At 41.2% G+C, this 24,102-nt stretch overlaps 1 protein-coding gene across 1 annotated transcript in view; it reads left to right on the forward strand.

The window, feature by feature from the left end:
- bcl3 (BCL3 transcription coactivator) overlaps positions 1 to 23,228 on the forward strand; it is a 29,674-nt gene extending 6,446 nt beyond the window's left edge. Inside the window, exons 3-9 of the mRNA XM_058648649.1 lie at positions 4,929 to 5,037; positions 12,218 to 12,419; positions 15,019 to 15,107; positions 15,222 to 15,299; positions 16,101 to 16,268; positions 21,462 to 21,561; positions 21,646 to 23,228. Coding sequence (XP_058504632.1) covers positions 4,929 to 5,037; positions 12,218 to 12,419; positions 15,019 to 15,107; positions 15,222 to 15,299; positions 16,101 to 16,268; positions 21,462 to 21,561; positions 21,646 to 21,764 — 865 coding nt within the window. The 3' untranslated portion in view covers positions 21,765 to 23,228. The remainder of the gene's footprint in view (positions 1 to 4,928; positions 5,038 to 12,217; positions 12,420 to 15,018; positions 15,108 to 15,221; positions 15,300 to 16,100; positions 16,269 to 21,461; positions 21,562 to 21,645) is intronic.
- Positions 23,229 to 24,102: the final 874 nt, after the last annotated feature.

Raw genomic sequence — 24,102 nt, forward strand, 5'->3', positions numbered from 1 at the left:
CTCCTCCTCTCTAAAGTGCCTATCACTCTCACTGATAACATGGCTGCCAGCAGCGACACAAGAAAAACAGACTTTAGCCATTTAACAAAGGTTTCCAGGCGCGATGAAGGTGCAGATATCGCTTATTTAAACATGTCTATATATCATATGCCTGGCAAATAGGCAAGGCAAGGCCTTGTGTTGTTTTGTCAGTGACAAGGAAGCAGCATGTCTCTCAAATGCTACTCAAATAGTTACTTTTGAAGCTGAATTTGTTTTTTGTTTTTTTACGTTGATATTTCTTTATTCATGTTTGATTTTTTTTATGGATTTTTAAAAAAAGGAAACTTTCCCCAAATGAGTTCCCCTTAGTCTACCTTGTTCCCAGGGGAGCCTTTTAATTGCTGCACTTCCAGGTCCAAACTGACAGTGCGCAGATGTTTGAGGCTGTAATGTGGATCGAGTGTGACACCTATTTTTTTATTTTTCCTGTGAAGGAGTGAATTCACCAGCTGTATGAAAACATGCTGTCATGCAAGAGCTTTAAATGGACTGAATACATCAAGTGTTACTGTAAAACATATGAATATGTACTGTATATATGCATATATGTATACATACAGTATATACATACATATACATATATATATATATACATATACATATATATATATATATATACATATACATATACATAGCTGTATAATTATAGAGACCCTTGTAATGTAAAAAGGCAGTGTAAAAATAAATACTTGCCTATCTGGACAGCGTTCTCCAACAAAAACCACCACTTCAGCAAATGATTTGTCATTACAGCACGAGTGGTCATTTCATTTTACCAGGACTGCTTTGCTTATCTTTTGTTTACTTTTCACACACTTGGACTCGTCATTCCACTGCTCAGCTGGTCGCAGACCACAGGATGTTTCAGGTTTTAGACAAACCTTTGTCATTCAGTTTGTCTGCGCCTTCACCGCTCTACCGAACAGGATACCACACGCATGCTGCCTTCTGTCTTTGCCGTAGCGTTTCTTTTTCTTTCACACACAAACAGGGCTGAGTGAATTAATGTGGCGAGCTCGGGACTCCATGTCTGCGTCAGTGCGCTGTGCCTGGGGTTATCTGGGGCTGTGGTCTGCCCAACTTCCTGGAACCAGAAACAGCACAGTTTCATCTGAAGAGAAAAAGAGAGAGATGGATGAAAGACTCAAAAAAAGAAAAAAGATAACACAGAAGAAATAGACATTGATCGTAACGGCTTTAACGCTTTGGTAATTTATGAGTTATCGTCAAACTACAGCAGGTATTTGACTCTCGTTTCATCAGAGCATGTAAATATCATGTTTCACAACACTTTCCTCAAGTCTCACAATGACAAAAACTCTGGTCAAGTCATATCTGCAACTATATTTGAGGATCTACTGACGTTGGCATGTACAGTAAACATGACTAAAGATCCTGATTGATGCACCTTTTTTTTTGAATGTGTTGAGCTCAGTTACAGGAACAAGTACTATCCGCCTCACTAACCCCCGTTAAAACACACTAAGTTCTGCTTTTCAGTCAAAAGCAAATGGTCTGGCAGTTTAACACTTCACTGCAATATGAGCTATCTACACATGCTGTACACCTGCACATAGAGTTATCAGTTTTCATATTGCTTTTGGTTTCATTGTCAGTTTTTATTGCCGTTTAATTACAATCATTAGCCTTTGTTTTTTTTCCCCCTGGCATGAGCTTGTCCTCCAGTTAAGTTCTGTTCACACACGCCTTCCTCGAGAATTTGCATACGTAGATTATGTAAGATGCTTTTATGTGGCTACGAGAGACAATTAGAGTAATATGACACTGCAATAAAATGTACGTTTTCTTTTCCCGTGCCAACCAGCCAACTTGTTTTTCTGGGTTTAGACGGACAAACTAAAGGAATGCATATGCACTTAAAACCACACAGCAGTTTTCATGTAATTGTTACATACGTCAGTGTTAGGTCTTTATGTAATATTTGTTTTCTGACTGGAATCCACGACTGTTAATGAATCCATGTCAGTGGAGCACATACTCGAGCCGAGGGGAAGTGCTGCAAGTGCTTTTGTCATTGTGAGAATCTCAAACTCTAAATACAAGGGTACTTTTAATTCATTCTCAAGAAACGTCCCTGCTTCCTGTTGCACAAACGCACTGTTTATCTGATCACTGGATGAGGCTGATTCAGAAAACCTGTCGAAAAACCCCTGTCAAAAACCATATGCGGTTTAAGGGCTTTATTTCACATAGAAGAAAGATAGAGGAGAAGGAGTGCTGCCATTGTTATTGACAACAGGAAGTGACTTAAAAGCTGTCTGGCTCTTACTGGAAGCTGCTTCTTCTGACAGCATGAAAAAGAAAAAAAACCTGATCTGCTGTTTTCTACATCACACGTCCTCTCCCTACCCAGCTTTCTGCTCTTCCCTGTCCTAAACCTTGGCCTGCATTTGTTCTTTCACTTCATGAACAGACCGCAGATAGTGGTTTCCCCTTTAGTCCTGATAAGGCTGTGATAAAACCTCTGTGAGTCAGGCCTGACATCTTTGGAGTTTCTTGGTACAGATGTCATAATGATCATTTTGATTCATTTGCTGAGTATGAAACAAACTTCAGTGCTTCACAGGTTAATTCTGTTTACATGATGTGATAACAACTATTCAGCATTTTTTGACGTGGTACCACCTAAAAAAAGGCTCTTCTAATGAAATTGTGGTCTTCTTAACATCTTACTATGTTGTTATCGTCATTGTTAGGGCACTCACTCTCTTGTACCAAAGTCCATAGATAAAATCTGTGTTACGTAGACATGGGAGCTGCTGGTTTGAGTTTGTGTTACTTATGGCACTTTTCCACTGAACAGTTCTGGCACAACTCGGCTCTAATCTACTCTTTGGTATCAGGCATGTCATTTTCCATTACTATAGTACACAGAAACCAGTGTAACTGAATCAATAGAATCAGTTGATTAAAAAGATGCGTTCACAGAATCGCTCAGCACTTCCTGCATGACCGGAGCACGGACTGAAATACCACTGAGCAGGTTGTGATCGGGCTCATGATCGTCGACTTTCAGCAGCGCTGTCAGTAAATACACCAGACTCCTCTGGTAATTATAGAAATGTAAGTCTTTTTAACTGTTCTACAGTTTGGCATCGTTTGGTTTGATTCTTGTGTATGACGTGGCTCAACTCGCATGGAAACTCGCCACCGCAGGTACCAAAGAAAGCACCAGGTACCAGACACAGTCAGTAGAGTAGTAGAGTCGAACCGAGCCAAGTAGCACTGGAACGATATAATGGGAAAGCTTCATTAATTAAAACCAAACACCAAAATCACAAAATAAAGCTGGAATTTACTGATACTGCAGCAGTGGATCAACCACTCAATGGTCTTTAGTGAGTGGTTTACAAAGAATCACAAACATATGGTGCAGATTTTATGAGGTAAAATGTTGTTACCCTGCTCGGACGTCAGTACTTTTTATTTCAGCTGATCGATCTCCACAACAGCAAATTGCTCTTCATTAAATGTCCAGCATTTAAATACACATTATTAATATATCGTAGTTCATTTCTTAACTTCCTCCATGTTGTTGGTGTTTTCATTGACCGCATTGACTGAGGTGACCTGGTCCGGTTTCATCATGGTCAGAACATGAAGGGGGAACATTAGACTGGTTATTAAAAAAAAGCTCAAAGAAAAAGTGACTGCGGCCCCGCCCACAATCATAATACTTCAGCACACAACCTCTGTTTAGAACCCATTTGTCATGAAGATACAGGCAAACATGGACACTGAAGGTATTGGTTGGCAGGGTATGTTTCAAGAAATAAAGGGGACCCCAGGCAAAAGGGACCGGGGGGACCCCACATCAAACTAAACCCTCACGGCCCCCAAGAAACACATGATACAAACCACATCATTCCAATCTTCAAATGATTCTTTTATTTCCCCCCTTGGCAAAACTAATTTACTCAACTAAGTCTAACCACTGTTCCCATTTTTTATATCCTTCTGTTCTTGACTCTTTGAAGAGCACTTCATGGTTGATAAGTTGCTGCTGTGAAATATATTTTTTGCTCTGGGCAGACAGCTCGAGGCGTGGGGCCATGGGTGGGGGATTTTGTATCAGGCTCCTGTAACAAATCCGATCATTGAATCTAAGGGTGGTCTCATTGAACCCTGCAGACAGTTATATTATAACATCCCATTACAAATGACTGTGTGTGCATGCATGAGATCACGTACGTTAATGACATCTTTAGAAATGTAGGCCATGATACAAGTTAGTATTGAAGATAGCCCTTAGTACCAGGCCATAGGAGCACACACAACATTTTGACAGGAAAATGGCGATTGTGACAGTAGCCATGTCTGGGGGGTGGGGACAGAACAGAGCCATCGTGCTATGCAACGCACATGCAGTATAGAATATACCCGTGGGTAGAGCAGCAGCCTTTGCAGCCCACAGATTGTGAATAATCTACCTGACATGTTGTTATCACTGTAGTCAGTTGAACACATTTCCTTAATACCTGATGACCTTGATATACTACACTGTACATAAAGCCCCTTTATGTCTGTTATGGCTGTTTTGTTTTTTTACTACTTTACTTTGCTTATCTATTTATTTATTCATTGCTATGTCATACTGTTTTTATATTTTTACACGTATTTTCTTTTTTTATATAAGTCTGATGGCGAGAAATGCAATGGAATTTCATTCATGACGTGCACGACCCAAAGAATATTGAGATTCTATTCCATTCTTTAAACGTTACCTCCAGAACACAGTGTGTCCGTGGGTCACAATGTCAAACATAAACACCCGTGACCCTTTTTTAATCTGCAGCATTAAAATATCTGCATTTTTGTTTCAACCTTTGCCTAAAGATTGTGTTGTTTTTTTGTGTTCATTACAGAGCTCTCCATATAGCTGTGGTGCAGGGGGAGCTGGCCGTGGTCTGTACACTGATCCATCTCCTGCTGTTGGCTCCCAAAAGCGTTGATGTCTACAACAACCTCCGTCAGGTTAGGCAAATACAAGTACCAGATCTCTGTCATTCAAGTCTCTGCACAGTCACCATAACATGATGCAAGTGTATTTGAGGGACTTCTGCTCTGACACCATGTGCTGCACAGTCTCCTGCCTCACTCTGATAACCGTAACAGGGAAAAGAATGAAAGAGGAAGTGCCTTGGTTTCCTCCTCGCCTTGCACCGTGTTGTCGTGTACTCTTACAGTCATGGCGGCTTATGGTTATGCAGTGGAATTCACCCTTCCTGGTTTCTCCACCTGCCGCAAGCCAGAGCTGTTCAAATGCTGGGAAGGACTTCATGTGATTTCCAGTGTTCTCTTTTGTCTGCTGTTTTATGATCAACATGAGTCTCTGTTGAGCATTTTCACAATGGGAAGGGATTTTTCAGGGTTTGTGATCGGAAAGTCAGATAAAGGATGGCAAAGAGTGACTTTTGATCATGTCACCTGCACACCCAGTGTCCCACACTTTCTTTCTTTCTTTCTTTTCCTGCAAACAACCATTTTCTTGTGTTTATATTATAATTATATTTATGACAGTTTTCTCAAATGTGGTCTCATGAGATACTGTCACATAGTCAGCCCTGACTCCATTGTGCACCCCCTGCACTGAGAACCAGATTGTTTGCTCTGAATTAAAACATGGCTACCAGTGAGGACACTAAGAAGAACTCATTTTAATCACGTGACAGAACTTACCGAATAAAATCTGTGCCCCTTTTTCCAACTGGAACCCTAACTTTGTGTTGTTTTGTAAACCCCTCACTCCTCTTCACCAAGATTTTACATTGTGGTACACAGGAGTTGGTGATCCACTGCTGCCTCCATCTGTAAATTCAAATCACGTTTTTGTGACTTCAGTAATTGAAATCCTGTATTTTGATTTACGTTAAGTGGCATAAAAAAAGGCAACAGTAGACCAGAAGAGTGGCTTTTGTCTTGTGTGAAGTCAGCATCGTGTGTCAGTACCTCATACAGCCACACTTAAAATACCTGAACCTTCACTCTAATGTGAAAAAGCTATACACTATAGTTTAGCTTGAGTGTTTTCCATTCCAACGCCTGTGTCCCGGCCACTGGTCTTAAGCCAACACTTCCACATTCACTTTCCTCTTTGTTGTCGCCTTCACCTCCTCCCCTCTCTGTCGCCTGCCTGCCAGCTTTTCTCTCTTTCATCCTCCAACAGAGAAAACACCTGACCTGTGCAGTTCTTTGTTTCTCAAAGCCGGGGTTTCACACCACTCAGGACGCCATGGGTGCACTTACCAGAAATATCGCTGGTTATATCATCCGTTGTTGTCTTTCCTCATAGCATGAGCCTTTGACAGCATAGGGTTTTGTGATATCCTGTGTCTGTGCCCTGTGTATGCACACACACACGCACACACACACACACACACACTCACAGACACTTTTTTCACACAATTGCTGTAACGCAGTTGTAACCAAAAAGGGAGATTTTCAGGCACGGGTCCTGTCAAAGTCATTTGCCTACCAGATCATGTGGTTTTTGAGTGATTACCAGGCATAAACATGCATTTATCTAAATGAGGCCAGGGAACTTTTGTTGTTGCTCTTTTTTTTTTTTGTTGAAAATTCTAAACAAAGCATATATAAATTCAATCTGAAAAACAATTTCTGGCATGGACCGATCAGCTTCCCAAGCACAAATTAAAATGAAAAACACCACCTTTGCCAACGCTGATGACAAATCCTGAGTTTCGGTGGTTCTGAGTGTTAGTATCAGAACCGTGACTGAGCAAATGGTGCAGTGCTTGAACTTGCCTCCCTCTCCCTGAATTACGATGATGATGATAGAGACAGCTGTTTGATACTCCCACACTGGTCATGCCGAGCAGTTCAGGAACACACACACACACACACACATACAGTAGTTGTAGCAGTGTGCTTTTTTGTTGCCACAGCTGATGGTGCAGTGGGAACCGAATCCCCAGGGGCCACCCACATTTAGACATGCACGCAGAGTCAAGTCGTAGAGATTAAAGGCAGTTTTATGTGACTGCAGCGCACTGTGAAGGTGATGAATCAATAAAAGATTGTTTGTTATATTTATAAATGGTCAGCCATTGTTGTTGTACTGTTGATCATTTATATAGACACGTGTTTGTGTGCATGCTGGTGACAGGCAAATTTGTTTTTTTTTAGTGTTTGATGTGCATGCGTGAGACATCTGTGTGTGTGTGTGTGTTTGTGCACGCTTTAGTATCCTCGTTCTGAGAAGTCACATGACCCCCCCCCCCCCCCGCTCTACCTTGAGCTGAGGTTCACAGGGTAGTTTCTCGGGACTTTCCCTTCTGCTTGTCTCTCTCTCTCTCTCTCTCTCTCTCTCTCTCTCTCTCTCTCTCTCTCTCTCTCTATCCTGTGTGTCCGCGCTCTGTCTTGCTCGCTCACTGAAGTCTCTCACCCACCCCCCTCCAAAAAAATAAAAAGCTGTTGCTGCACATATCTGTAGATCATTTTAGGTTTTTTTTAAATCGTAAACCGATCAACTGACTTGTGTTATTCGCTTAACTGTCAACAGTGCTGACGTAAGAGCGCGATGTTTATTTGTGCAACAGGAGTGTCTTCACCCCCGAGGCTTCACTAAAGAAGAAAGGTCTCCGTCTCTGAGCATCACCTTCCACCTTCCATTGTGTTTGACACTGCCTGCAGCTGTTGATACCTAGAGTCTTCCTCTCCTCTCCTCTCCTCTCCTCTCCTCTCCTCTGCTCGCCTCGTTCACATTGGTCTGCTCATTTTGCAGGAATGTGAGTGTGCGAGGACGGGCATGAGGGAAAGCGAAGGGATTTTCCCTTGTTATCCTGTCTTTTCCCCCGGACTCCCCTCTGCCGCTTCCGTTTTCTTCCTCATTCCTGTGTTTCTCCACCCAGCCAGCCACCCAGCCTTTGCTCTCTTCCCGGCCTTCCTCTTATCTATGCTGGAACTTTTTTTTTTTCGTCACTTTGAATTTCCTTACAGGAAGCCACGACTGCCAGCTCTCAGAAGTCTATTTTGGAAGGCTGTAAAAAGGCCCCTGGAAACGATTCAAGAGGGTGCTATCGTATGAGTTTTGTTGTATCATGGCTGATTTCACAATGATTGTTTCACAGCGAAGAATGTACATGTGAGTGTGTGTGTGTGTGACTCACAGAATTCAGGGAAACGGGAGTTGAAGGGAGGAACACGAGTACTGACACACAGAAGGAATTCCACAGCTAGACAACTTTTTTTTTTGTCTTTACTGGAACAAACCTCCAGCACATGCACACACACACACACACACACACACACATATGCACACACAGAGCAAAAACGAAACATAGGCCAAGTTAATATATAACTCGGCTAAAAAATGTCCAGGTTATAATAAAACTTCCTTTATGACTCAATGTCTTTCTCAAGTTGTCAGCTTCCGTCCCTGACCAGAGCTGATATAATTATCACCAGGATGATACATGTTGACCCCACGTCAAGGAATATCCCAGATTGCTCAAGGGATTTTGTCCAGAGCTTCATCATTCATCCATTCATTTCTGTCACTGCAGTATTTGCAGTGGCTGCTGTTGCTCTGTGATATATGGTGCAACAGTGTTGTGTTGTTTCATTCCAGTTTTGTGGTGTGGTTGAGTAAAGAAGTCATGCTGGTGGTGAAAAAGTGAAAGGCTGAACGATGACATGCATTGTTGACAGCTATGGCATGAATGTGTGTGTGTGAATGGGTTGGGTGTGTTTATGCAGGCAAAGGCAAGTACTTCGTATTCCTGTATCTCATTACCTTCTGATGTGTGAAAATCACAGGATATGTTTCCTTATTTATTTGTTTTAGGGACTGTCTGTCCTTGCAGGCAGGGTTTTATCGAGTCTGTTACCTCGACCTGGTACAACAGGTTTGAGATGAAGTTCGTTACCAGAAATTAAAACAACACTCCTCCTCCTCCCTCACGTAAAATAATATGGTATTTTTAAGACTAAAACGCTTATTAGTTGTAGTCACATTTTAGTCTTTTCTATATGTGATAGTTTTAGTCACGTTTTAGTCATTTCTATATGTGATTGTTTTAGTCACGTTTTAGTCTTTTCTATATGTGATAGTTTTAGTCATGTTTTAGTCATTTCTATATGTGATAATTTTAGTGACGTTTTAGTCATTTCTATATGTGATAATTTTAGTGACGTTTTAGTCTTTTCTATATGTGATAGTTTTAGTCACGTTAGTCGTTTCTATATGTGATAGTTTAAGTCACGTTTTAGTCTTTTCTATATGTGATAGTTTAAGTCACGTTTTAGTCTTTTCTATATGTGATAGTTTTAGTCACGTTTTAGTAATTTCTATATGTGATAGTTTTAGTCACGTTTTAGTCGTTTCTATATGTGATAGTTTTAGTCACGTTAGTCGTTTCTATATGTGATAGTTTTAGTCACGTTTTAGTCATTTCTATATGTGATAGTTTTAGTCACATTTTAGTCATTTCTATATGTGATAGTTTTAGTCACGTTTTAGTCTTTTCTATATGTGATAGTCTTAGTCACATTTTAGTCATTTCTATATGTGATTGTTTAAGTCACGTTAGTCGTTTCTATATGTGATAGTTTTAGTCACGTTTTAGACATTTCTATATGTGATAGTTTTAGTCACGTTTTAGTCTTTTCTATATGTGATAGTTTTAGTCACGTTTTAGTCTTTTCTATATGTGATCATTTTAGTCACGTTTTAGTCTTTTCTATATGTGATAGTTTTAGTCACGTTTTAGTCTTTTCTATATGTGATAGTTTTAGTCACGTTTTAGTCTTTTCTATATGTGATAGTTTTAGTCACGTTTTAGTCTTTTCTATATGTGATAATTTTAGTCACGTTTTAGTCATTTCTATATGTGATAGTTTTAGTCACTCTTAGTCATTTCTATATGTGATAGTTTTAGTCACGTTTTAGTCATTTCTATATGTGATAGTTTTAGTCACGTTTTAGTCATTTCTATATGTGATAGTTTTAGTCATTTTTTAGTCTTTTCTATATGTGATAGTTTTAGTCACATTTTAGTCATTTCTATATGTGATAGTTTTAGTCACGTTAGTCGTTTCTATATGTGATAGTTTTAGTCACGTTTTAGTCATTTCTATATGTGATAGTTTTAGTCGACGAAAACTCAAAAAAGTTAGTTTTAGTTTTTTTAAAAAAAAAGAAGTATAGTCTTTTAACAAATCCATTTAGGTCAATAAGTATTGGAGATTACTGTTGGGAAGAAACCTTTAATCTCCATATTTTCAACAGTTTTTTCATGAATTGATGCTGACTTCATCATACAACAGTGTTGTACTGACTCGGAAGGCTTGGAAGGGCTCGGGGCGAAGGTGGTTTACAGCTAACCCCCATCCGGACCTCGCTGCTTCCCGGGGTGCACATGTTCCCGGACATGTGCACTCGCTGCGGCTTCTCCCGCCATCCTCAGTGCGCCCTGACAGCGCCACGTCACCAGGGCAAGGAGCGTAAATCGTCTTGAAACACGGACCACGTCATTTTTAGGTTTTGATTGACAGAATCCGCGCACAATAAGCAGAAATGTCGTGCACTCTGAATGTCTGACAAACCACACACTGACATTTACGTCCATTCTCGTCTCGTCAACGAGAACTCACACACGTCTCGTCATGTTTCCGTCGTCAAACATGAGATGTTCGTCTCGTTATCGTCATGAAAAAAAGGGGCATCAACAAAATAATTTCGTTATCGCCATCGTTGACGAAAACACTGCTTTTTAATACAAGTATCTGCTCTGTAATATCAAATTACACACTCGAAAGGTTCTGTTAGCAAGCTAGTCATATACAGTCACATAAAAACATGGATTGTTTGGATGGATTACTTTACTTATCGGGGTGACAGTAGCTCAGAGGTAGAGCGAGTCGCCTTTCAACTCGCAGGTTGCGGGTTTGTTTCCTGGCTCAGCTAGTCTACATACCCCACATGGCTCCTGGCGGATGTGCCGGCAGTGTGTGAATGGGTATGAAAGATGTGTGATGGAAAATTTGCTGTGAGTGTATATTGCACGTAATGATTCATATCATTTGTCCATTCATAATGGACAAGGGTTGGCTGAAAAGCTCATAGGCTGACGATGATGCAATGGTGGAATTTTACCACATGTAGTGGATTTTTCATCATAGTTTCCCCTGAGGTCTACATACTTCTACCATCAGTGTTGCAGCTCTTGGATGACCTTGCTACAGATAGTGAAAAAAAGTCCCCCCCCCCTTTTGTTTACGCCATAATGCCATGTGTTCTTTCATAGTTTGGATGTCTCCACTAAAAATAGAAACCATTGAATGAGAAGGTGTCAAAACTTTTGACTGGTACTGTATGTTGTACACGATCAGCAAAAGGCCTTGAGCTGGAATTTCCATTATGAGAACCTTTAGTTGCTGTGATAGGTTATTCAAAATAGTGGCATATGTAATGGAACAAAATCACTTTATCTTAGATTGAGAGAGACAGGAGTGATTTCTGTGAGGATACCAGAGAGTGCGATCATTGTCCAGAATTTATATATTTGTGGTTTGCACACATTTTAATAATGAATATTTAAAACTTTTTCATAACCTTCTCATAATAGTTTATCTTACCATGTTCCCATGACTTAACTAAAGTAGTTTAATATCAGTAGCAATCATAGCATAGCAATCACAAGGTGCAGCAATATGGAGCTAACATTATGTAATAGCCCTATGACAGACTGCGTAGCCAAAATGTAGCATGGGATTTCTACTCTACACAAAGAAACACCCTTTGGTGCAGTTATCAAGTTAAATTAAATATTGGATATACATCTAGTGGGGAATTGATATGAGTGTGGGGAATATGTAGTATGTATACATGTAGTAATAACTAGTATCCAAATCGCATTATTTGGCTGTGTTTTAATCCAACATTCAGTACAATTTCTGTCACACAAACACATTTACATGTATTTTAACTGTCCATCTTTAAAAAAAAAAAAATTTTCTTATGTCATCCTAACATACTGACAGCTTATTTGAAATCTTTCCCAAACATTCAAAGCATTCCAATACGTTTTCCAGGAATTCCGTGATAGTGGAAACCCTGTCATATTACCTTTTTATGGTTATGGACCTGAATACACTGGTTTTATCTAAACTGTTATCTCTGCTGTCATCCCAGACTCCCCTTCACTTGGCAGTAATAACCCAGCAGCCAGACATGGTGGGTGTTTTGTTGAGAGCAGGAGCCGACCCTACTGCCTTGGACCGTCACGGCCAAACAGCGCTTCACCTCTGCTGTGAATACCACCAGCGTGAATGTCTTTCTGTGGTGCTCTCTCGCTCCTCGTCCCCCACATGCTTGGAGATCAGAAACTATGAGGGTAAGTTGTGTTTTTACTAAAGAAGCTCCTTGGCATGTATTGTACATAAAATCACAAGCTCTTCTCACTAAATTATGTAATCTGATTAAGCCTTGTGATTGCCATCACTTCCTCTTCAAGTTGTAAGTAATGTAATGATAAATGTATTATTATTATTATTACTACTACTACTACTAATAATAATAATAGTAGACAGAATAATAAACAGAAACAGGTGACTTTTTCATCATATGCCTGTTTATATCTGTTGATTTTCCTCTTTTTCTTGAGACAAACTGAGTGACTCACAGTAGTTAAATGGCCAAATAAATGTAATAATTAGAACACTGTGACATAACACGTCTCTTTTCTGACAGAATAACAGAAACCAACCTTGTGTCACACACACACACACAATGTAAACCCTTATTCTGGTCAGTGTCAGGTTGTTTGCTTTGGATGAGTTTGCAGGAAAAAAAGAGGACATTTCCCTCTCTTGTGGTTTGTTGTTAGTGCCAAGTCAACACAGTACATTCTGTCTCAGCACAGCAAGGTTGTGGTTGAAAGTTGAAAGTTCTTAAAGTCAGTGTTACTTTTATTTATATGGAGACCCACTTTTTTAATTTGACAAACCATCATGAGGCAATTTCTAATATAAATCACGGCAAGTTCAAATTGACTGCCATTATTATTTTTGAATGGCGAGACAAATAATTACCAAGAGATGTCTAATAACTCAGTGATTTTATTTAAGATTTATGTGTACGTGTTTTAATTAACATCCATAAAACGATGTTATAACAAATTCACTTAACATAGTTTGTAAACAGTTACATGTGCACAAATAGATGTCACTTGATTTGGTTTCTATGAACAGCCATGGTGGCAGCATAAAAGAACGGGACCGGTGCTGGATTCAACCTGTCAGATTTCACTGCGCACTTCAAATCCACAGAGATTAACAGATATATTGCATATACCTTGATAAACTGAATATATCTGCTCCTTATAATGCCTCCAGCGTTATAAGGAGTTTTGGAAACAGCTTCAACGTCCTGATTAACTCCTGAGAGTCACTGAAAGTTTAGATCCTGGAGGGAAACAAATGGATACAATCTGGCTTTGTGACAAACACTCAACTCTGGATTCTACCTTCTAAATATAGTGTTAGCATTAGCGACAGGCAGTGTAATGTAAATAAAGTTGCTGTGCAGACTAGCACTTGGTAAATCTAGTCTGAGTCCATGATTTACCCAGAGTTAACCACAAAATGTGTTGCCTGTGTTTGTTCCCATCACTCCGTGTTATTCTGCTCACTGTGAGCATGTTTCATAGCAGTAATTCACCTGTGCTATCTCTCTGGATGAGTGGGGATCCGGTAAAATGTTCTCCCATTTGTCCAGCCACCATCTTCAGCCAGCAAAGAGACGAGCTGTCTGACATATTGCCTGATATATGTGTAGTCTAGTATATACAGAGGTGAACAGCGCTGTTTCCTGCCACAGGGCGTTACCGTGGTTGTTTGACGTCAGCTACTGGATCTCTATTGACTCTTGTCATGACTGATATTGTGATTTGGGTCATAATAAGTTTCCCATCTTTAAAAAGTGGGTCCCGTTATATAGCGTTTGGGAAAAAACTGCATGATTTATTAAAAACATGCACGTGTTAAAATACTTAACAAATAAATGAATTTAGGTGTTAGTTAATAGGATATCTGATCGTTTATTGTGCAAATTAATTTTACTCACACCTGCTTGCTTTCAGAAAATCTCACTTCACACTTCTGCAGGCTGTTCTTTAACTGGGTTTTGAACACAGATTATTTTTAGTCTGCATACATTTGAGCTATTCAGTGTTCATAAATCAACAAAATGTGAAATATAGTCTTGACATTTTTAGATGTTCTTCTTCTTTTTCTTTTGGTCTTCTCCCTTTCACAGCAGATTATCTGCCTCCATCTTGCCCTCTCCCTTGTGTCCTCATAGTCATTTCATTTTATTGCATGTTAACGCAACTAATATGTCCTGTAATGTTTTATTCACTGTTGAAATTCTTAAAGGAATACTTCACCGATTTGCATTTAGCTTTGCATTACTAGAATAGAGGTAGTATTTTTTTTAAATTGTGCTTCCCAACCTCAGTTTTCCCTGAGTTGAGAAACATCTTCATTCTTCTTTTTGTTATGTGCCCACTAGTGACACTTATCTAGACCCACTCGTAGGGGGACGGGACCTCATTCCCAGAATGTAAACAGTGTCCTCCATCTTTGCAAACAGTTACGATAACTGGACCAAGTGTCACTGGTGGGCACGTAACAAAGAAAAGAAGGAAGATATTTCTCAACTCAGGGGAAACTGAGGTTGGGAAGCACAATTTTTCAAAAATACTACCCCTATTCTAGTAATACAAAGCTAAATGCAATTTGGTGAAGTATTCCTTTAAGTAATTGTTATTTTTTAACACTGGCTGATACACAAGCCACTGGAAATAAGGATAGTACTAGCAGTTATTTCTTTTTTCAACTTCAAGCACTGATTTCATGGCATGAAAAACTGATGATTCATATCCAGCTTTCATGGTCAGAGGGTTTGACACTCAGAATCTGCTTTACCCTTAGGTCTGAGTCCTCTCCACCTGGCTGTGCTGCGTGGTCATAAGGATTTAGCCAGAATGCTGCTGGATGCAGGAGCTGACATCAATGCAATGGTTAGCTCCTGTGCCACACGAGTCAGGAATGACTAAGTTTCACAACATCACAAATTGTATCTACCGTCTTTGCATTGGTTGATTTTTCACATGGTATTTGTTTTTCTTAATCAGGACATCAAAAGTGGCCAGAGTCCTCTCATGCATGCGGTTGAGAGCAATAACGCAGACATGGTCCACTTCCTCATTGAGGTAATCAGGGTGTGGGTTGTGACTCAGCTCTATTTAACAAGTTGGGTTTTCTCTTTACTGCTCATCTGCTGCAAGTACTGTTTTTCCATTTGCCTCTCTGATGAAATACCTGAAATATCTTTAGAATTCCAATTAGTTTCAATTTCTTCTCCATCTTGGAGTTCTCTTGTTCAGGGGCGTTGCAACAAGGCAGGCAAAGCAGGGTGTTGCCCAGGACACCAAGCTGTGAAGGGGAAGCCACTGAGAGCAGCTGAAAAACACCAACACTGCTATTTTTCAAATTTCATAATTTATTTACGTACTTACGAAACTTGTTATGTTGCTTTTGTAAATCCATTTTTCGAAAGTGTTAGAAATTTCCAAGACAAGTCTAAGAAATTTCCAAATTTTCTGAACGACATGGGATTTCAAGATTTGTTTGTGAAACATGTGTTGTTATTGACTGATACTGCTAACAATGTCTAGCCCGATATATGTTTGCGTCCATGTTTTTTTCCGACTTCTCAACCTGAATGTGATGAACTCAGAGGTGACGTCACTCCCAGTTCTGACTTTCAATATAAATGGAATACGGCATATCTATATATAGAATAACAAATTGGGTCTTCCATATGTATGAAACATGAAGTGCGAAAAAAAGCTTCAAGGTGTCAAAAAAGATATAGTGCCTCCTGACATTTGCCTGGGAACCCTAAAGTAACTTTAGTCCCTAAAGACTTTTGCTTTCATTTCGCTGCTTGCTTTCTGTATGAATCACATCTGTGCCACAATCTTCTCCTTTTTTTTTTTTTGCTGTGGCAGAATGGCTCTGATGTCAACAGCCAGTCCTACAGTGGGAATACGGCCCTGCATGGTGCGTGTGGCCGAGATCAGGCGGACACGGTGCGGCTGCTGCTGAAGAGTGGAGCAGACAGCAGCCTCAAGAACTACCACAATGACACTCCTGTGATGGTGGCCAAGAGCAGGAAAGTGAGTGAGACTTTTCTGTATCGGCTTACTTTTGTAGGGAGACCCATCCAACCTGAAAGACACTATATTCTAAAAAATCCCAAAGTGCTACAGAAGTAATCAAAAGCAATTACAGATTAAAGGATTTTTTTTTTAAAAGGTAGTTTTTTAGACCCTGTCAGTTGTCTGTGGGGCCCTCAGATGTTCTGGGAGGGTGTTCCACAGTCGAGGAGCAGAGGAGCAGAAGGCTCGGTCTCCAAGTGTGCAGGTTTTATGTGTTTATGTGTCATCTCAGGGCTCAAAATTGGGAAAGTTTTTTTTATCGTATCTTAATGGACCCTGAAGATAAACCTATTGCAAAGGCTCCCTCTAGGTCAGGGGTCAGGAGAAAAGTTTGGTCCAGGGACTACTTTTTTCTATGCAATTGAATATTGGGACAAAATATTTTATCTAAATCAGGCAAAAACAGATTTTTTCTTCTAATGTAAACTATCCAATCCTGTTCAAAAAAGACTAATTTAGTAAATATATTGTTTTTTTAAATAAGTTAAATTTTGTTGCTAGTGTCTTAAAACGTCTTCAGTCAGAGCCAAAAATACACATTCGTGAGCTGCCTTAAGCCAACAATAGTCACCTGGTGATAATGTGGATGTTGTCTTTGATCCCTAACTTTTTACAAGGACTCTACAAGGTGTGTGAGATGTGGAGAATAAAATGTCAAAAATTGCTCTCAACAGTCGATATTTATTGTGCATCATTTCATCATTTATTTTTATTTTTCAAACCAAACATCCATCCATCTTCTACCACTTTATCCTCCACACGAGTGTCGCAATCCCAGCTGACATAGGGCGAAAGGCGGGGTACACCCTGAACAGATCGCCAGTCCATCACAGGGCCACATATAGAGACAAACAATTATCCACTCTCACACATACGGTGAATTTAGAGTGTCCAATTTACCTAATCCCCAAATCTGCATGTTTTGGACTGTGGAAGCAAACCAGAGAACCCGGAGAAAACCCAGGTACACACGGGGAGAACATGTAAACTCCATGCAGAACTGAACATATGTCAGTTAATTGTCAAATCTCTAGTTTAGATTAGTTCATATTTTTTAGCATGATCAGCAAATAATTTAAAAACAACAACAGATTTGCCCACAGCCCACCAGTTACTGCTTAGAACATATCTTCTTTGTCTTGTTTTATTTTATTTGTATTGTATTTTATAATAATTATTATTATTGTTGTTGTTTATCATCTTGCTTTTTTCTTTTCCCATTATTCGTCTTAGAATAGAATAGAATAGAATGCCTTTATTGTCATTATACAAGTTGTACAACGAGATTTACTTGACTTCACCTTGAAAGTGCATACAGCTAACAACGAAGAACAATAACAACAACAACAACAACAACCAGTGTATGGGTCAAGGACATTAAAAAGAAAAAGTGACCCTAGTTAACGTGAGGTGGGTTTTCAGTTGCAGCGTACTACATTAAAAGGATATACAGCCATCAAATTCTTATTGCACAATATGAAATAGCAGGTCTGTAGCAGGGTTTAAATATAAAAAGTGCATTTCTATGAGACGTGACCCATAGCAGGGTATAAAAATAATAAATAAGACTATTTCCACAGTATGAAGTGTATTTTTTTTTTTTTTTTTTTAACAGTATATGAAATATAGAAATATAAATATCACAGTGTGAGATATGATTTTAGCAGCATATAGAATATAAATATCACAGAGTGAAATGTAATTTTGCAGTATATAAAAATAGAAATATAAACATTTACACAGTATGAAAGTGATTTTAGCAGGGTACCATTTAAAAATACAGATATTGCACAGTTGGAATGTAATTTAAGCAGGATAAAAATCTGTATATACAATATAAGTAGTGCACAGTATATAAGTATTGCATAGTGTGGAGTAAATTATTAAATAAATAAGCATTTCAGCATGAAATGTAGAGTATTGCACATGCCAGAATGTGTGAGAGTATGTGGTAGAGGTAGGATGGTCAGTGCATGTCCATGTTCAGTGTGGTTATGGCTCTGGGGAAGAAGCTGTCCTTAAGTCTATTTGTCCGAGCTCGGACACACCTGTAGCGTCTGCCAGAGGGCAGCATGTCGAACAGATGAAAGCCGGGGTGGGAACTGTCCTTAACAATGTTCCTCGCTCTGTTCAGGCAGCGAGAGTGGTAAATGTCCTTTAGGGAGGGGAGAGTGCAGCCGATGATCCTCTGTGCTGCGTTGATGACTCTCTGAAGACCCTTCCTGTCTGCTTCAGTGCAGCTGGCGTACCACACTGTGATGCAGTACAGCAGCAGGCTCTCTATGGAAGAGCGGTAGAAGTTCACCAGCAGCTTCTCATCCAGGTTGTTTTTCCTGAGCACTCTCAGGAAGTGCAGGCGTTGTTGGGCCTTCTTGGTGATCTCCGTGATGTTCGGGGTCCAGGAGAGGTCAGCCGAGATGACGGTGCCCAGGAACTTGAAGGTCTGGACCCTCTCTACACAGACACCGTTGATGTAGAGGGGAGCTGGGTCTGCGCGGTGCCTCCTGAAGTCGATGACGATTTCCTTTGTCTTTGTGGCATTCAGTGCCAGGTTGTTCGCTGAACACCACGTTGTCAACTTTAGGATCTCATCCCTGTAAGCAGACTCATCTCCTCCTGAGATTAGTCCAACCACAGTGGTGTCGTCTGCAAACTTGACGATGGTGTTACCAAGGTGGGTTGGGCTACAGTCATGGGTGTAGAGGGAGTACAGTAGTGGGCTCAGCACACACCCCTGTGGAGAGCCGGTGCTGAGTGTGCGGGTGGAGGAGATGTGGTTACCAAGTTTAACAGTCTGTGGACGGTTCGTGAGGAAGTCTTTTATCCATGAACAGGTGTGTGGGTGGAGGCCTAAATCCACAAGTTTACTGACCAGAATGTCCGGGATGATTGTGTTGAAGGCTGAGCTGTAATCGATGAAGAGTAGCCTCACATAGCTCCCCTGGTGTTCCAGGTGGCTCAGCGCAGTGTGGAGAGCTATGGCTATGGCATCCTCCGTGGATCTGTTTGCTCTATAAGCAAACTGATGTGGATCGAAGGTCTGAGGAAGGCTGTCTTTGATGTGGTGAAGAACCAGCCTCTCAAAGCACTTCATGATGACCGGTGTTAGGGCGACTGGGCGGTAGTCGTTGAGGCTGTCTGTGGATGATTTCTTGGGCACGGGGATGATTGTAGCTGTCTTCAGGCAGGATGGGATGGTGGCTTGAGACAGGGAACGGTTGAAGATGCAGGTGAAAACTTGTGAGAGCTGGTCTGCACAGGCTTTGAGCACCTTCCCTGGTATCCCGTCCGGGCCAGCTGCCTTCCTTGGGTTTACTGCTCTTAGCCCCCGTCTCACTTCAAAATCCTGTACAGTCAGTGTGACGGTGCTGGGTGCTGGTGGCTGCGGAGGTGGTGAGGCTGTATGGGGCTCAGTTTTCTCAAATCTTGCGAAGAAGCAGTTCAGCTCCTCTGCCAGCGAGGCGTCTGGGTTCCCAGGTGTGATGTTACAGCCCCTGAAGTTTGTGATATGCTGTATGCCTTGCCACACCTGTCGCGGGTTGTTATCAGAGAGGTGGTCCTCTATCCTCTTCTTGTAGGCCGACTTAGCATCCTTGATTCCTCTCTTCAGGTCTGCTCTGGAGGCACTGTACAGTTCCCTGTCACCTGACTTGAAGGCAGCGTCACGCTTCCTGAGCAGCATTCGGACCTGGCTGGTCATCCAGGGTTTCTGGTTGGGAAAAACCCTGATGCTCTTTTCCACAGTGACGTTCCCAATGCAGTACCTGATGTATGACAGTACTGCTTCTGTGTGCTCTGCCAGGTCCTGGTGTTCAAATACCTCCCACTGAGTGTTCGCATAACAGTCCTGTAGCTGAGAGAGTGCATCGTCCGGCCAGGTTGTAACAGTCTTTTTGAGAGGTGTAGTTCTCCTCCTGAGAGGGGTGTATGCCGGGGTAAGGAGCAGAGAGAGGTGATCTGACTGGCCTAGATGAGGTTGTGGTATGGCTCTGTATGCATGCTTGATGTTAGAATAGACATGATCCAGTGTGTTTGCACCCCTGGTTGGACACTTAACGTGCTGAAAAAATTTCGGAAGAACCGTCTTAAGGTTCGCCTGATTAAAATCCCCAGCTATAATGTGAACTCCGTGTGGGTGCGCGCGCAGCTGTGTGTTTATTGTTTTTAGCAGGCTAGCGAGAGCTATGCTAACGTTAGCATCCGGAGGTATGTATACAGCTGTAACTATCACTACTGTTAGCTCTCTGGGTAAATAATGTGGTCTGCATTTAACTGACATGTATTCTATGTCCGGGGAACAGTGTTTATCTATGATTTTGCTATTGTTTGACCAGTCATTATGTACGTAAATGCAAAGACCTCCTCTTGTGTAATTATGTACATTTGTGTTAAAAGGAAAAAATAATACACCATGAGACTGCAAACCGCTGCAAAATATTCATTGTATATACATTCAAAAGGTGATGCGGATATAGATCACATGGGGGATCATTTTTATTTCATCAAAATCCAAGACACGAGCAGTTCAGTATGGCAGCGGTAACAATGCAGGCGTTGGGATTTGTTTTAGTTATCAGTGCATCAGGACAATTCAGTCAAGACTGAGGTTACCAAATGAACTATGATCAACTTCCTTGTAAATTTCCAAACTTTGAAAACTTACTGCAACTTTATAATGGAAAGCCCCCAAAAACAACAACAACAACTGTAACCCACAACTTGCCTCAGCCCTGTTTGAGATGATGGAAAAAAAAAAAGTTGTATCCAAAATCTCCAGTAGTCTAGAAGTTAATGTGTGTATTCTTCCCTCTAGTGGCCAAATCTGAATGGTGCAGCGTTATCAGTCTGATTCCACCAGCCTTACTAAGAGCCACTTGGCACACAAGCTCCAGTTTCCTCCCACAGTCCAAATACAACAGACACTACCAACAGTTGATGGCAAATTTTAGATACATATTTTAAATGATGCATTTACTAAATCAGTCTTTTTTTGTACAAGAGTTGATAGTTGACTAAGATACAATGCTTTGGCTCGATATTCAAAAGCTTCGACCAAAATTGATCCAAGGCCAAACTCACTTGCCGACCTCTGTGGTAGACAATGAATGAATGAGTGCACACAAGCTTGTAACACACTTCAATATTTTCCAGATCGCGGATGTGTTGCGAGGGAGAGGCTCCAAATACATTAGGCTTCAAGATCAACACTGTGTTTCAGTCTCACCACATGGAAGCAACTTATCAGAAAATGGTGGGGGCATGCATACAATTGCGCCAACACATGGACGACGATGACATTGCAGCATGTAATCTGTATTCTTTGCCTCTACTTTAGGGTCCTCATCTCCCAGCCAGAGTCGCGGATGTTCGCCTTTGACTACACCGCACACTCCTCACCGTAGCACATCCCACTCTCCAAAGACTCCATCTGTGCCTGTATTTCCATCTTACTAGCTTAAGGTTAGGTCACCAAAGCAACTACCTCGACACAGCCAAACAGCAGAGAGACAGTCAAGACTCCACTGCCTTCAGAGAGCGCTCTAAAGAACGTTCAGAACAGACCAGCAGCACATTTCAGACTTCCCTACCAACCTGTTCTCATCCCGACAGCGTCATATCCTGACGCTCGCCACGTCTCTCAGCGTCGCCTTACAGAAGGTATACTTCAGCGTCTGAAACAGATTCACCAGGCTTTCAATTGACTCTAATGTAAACCCACTGGGAGGGTATTTAGATGCAGAGAGCAGAGCAGCAGTAAAGTAAAGGTGTGAGTATGAGGTTAGCATTAGGCCCAAGAAAAGGACTGAGGTTACCGTTAGGGCCAAGATAGAGACTGAGATTAACGTTAGGGCCAAGATAGGGACTGAAATTAGTGTTAGGGCCAAGATAGAGACTGAGATTAACGTTAGGGCCAAGATAGGGACTGAAATTAGTGTTAGGGCCAAGATAGAGACTGAGATTAACGTTAGGGCCAAGATAAAGACTGAGATTAACGTTAGGACCAAGATAGGGACTGAAATTAACGTTAGGGCCAAGATAGGGACTGAAATTAGTGTTAGGGCCAAGATAGAGACTGAGATTAATGTTAGGGCCAAGATAGGGACTGAAATTAGTGTTAGGACCAAGATAGGGACTGAAATTAGTGTTAGGGCCAAGATAGGGATTGAAATTAGTGTTAGGGCCAAGATAGGGACTGAAATTAGTGTTAGGGCCAAGATAGGGACTGAAATTATTGTTAGGGCCAAGATAGAGACTGAGATTAACGTTAGGGCCAAGATAGGGACTGAAATTAGTGTTAGGGCCAAGATAGGGACTGAAATTAGTGTTAGGGCCAAGATAGGGATTGAGATTAGCGTTAGGGCCAAGATAGGGATTGAGATTAGCGTTAGGGCCAAGATAGGGATTGAAATTAGTGTTAGGGCCAAGATAGGGACTGAGGTTAGAAATTAGGATAAATATCCAAATTACGCTTCATGTCCGTGTTCACACTAGTAGAGTATAGAAAAAAAAGACTATATATGTTTCTCATCGGTGACTACTTAGCCCCGACATGATGACATTAAAGTGTGGATGGACACTCAGGGCAGCTGCTCTGACCATCTAAATGTACCACCTGCAGTGTCTCTTTCAGACTTGGATGGATGCAGAGGGACGTGACAGAGCAGCAGTAAACGATGCTGTCCCTACAGACTGGGGAAACTTATTTTCCTGGACTTCATGACAGAAGACAATTATGAGTCTTTGCTCTTCTTTGGCGTTGATGGATGGACAGTGATCCCACTTATCCAGCTGCTCTTTTTCCACATGACTATGAGCAAAATTGGTCACCCACAAGCTGCTTCAGTTCTTCTTTTATGTGACATTCTCTTTCACTCTTTTCACTGTAAGGCTTAAAGCTGCAGTAGGAACGATCGCTGGAATATCACGCTGGAATAAATATAGTTTCATGCACTGATTATGAGTGCTCATGTTTATGCTGAGCTCCTCTCATCAGATGAGCACTTGTCTCATATGTGACAAATTACCTGAGACAATCTCTTCATCGCCAGTACTTTCTGCTGATACTGACATGTGTTTTATTGTGTTTAATGTCCAACTTTCCGCTGCTGGAGTAGCGATCCACTGTGGGGACATACCCTAACCCTGTATGCAGAGTAGGTGTAGTGGATCAGCCAATGAGAGCGCTCTTTTTCTAATGTGTTTTTTTAGTCAAATCGGCCTGTGACGCTACAGATTTACTTGTGAGGCTGTAAACAGAGGAGCAGAAGTGTCTCTCTCAGATCACCAGGTAGGGGGCAGGGGACAGTTGCCCCTGGTGCCCTTAAAGACAAAAAAAAGTCACAAGATGTATGCTAAAGTATCCTCTGGTCACCATTCTTTTGTGGCATCTGAATGCAGTGCTCTATAAGATGCCCTTGCAACTTTGTTTCCTATGGGTGTCCTTCCAATCAAAAATGTAATGAAGTTCCCTACTGCCCCTACATGAAAGTGTTCCAAAGGGTGTCCTTAGAGGAATTGATATTCAGTGCTGTATAGAAAATGTCCATCTCAATGATGGAAAGTGATGCTGTGCTGTAAAAGATGTCCCTCTATTGGTATACACAGGTGTGAGAATGTGGGAAATGATATTCTAGCGTGCCTGTCCCACCAGTGTGCAGTAGGTGCCCTCTTAACTTTCACCCCTGCCCTTCCAAATGTCTGTGCATGCCACTGCAGATCACTTGACCGACATTATGCTGAAAGGTTATTGTGGTATTTTGCATCAATAGTACCAAAAACATCCTGTATACTG

This window comes from Solea solea, chromosome 13, assembly GCF_958295425.1.
Source record: "Solea solea chromosome 13, fSolSol10.1, whole genome shotgun sequence".
NCBI classification, from domain to species: Eukaryota; Metazoa; Chordata; class Actinopteri; order Pleuronectiformes; family Soleidae; genus Solea; species Solea solea.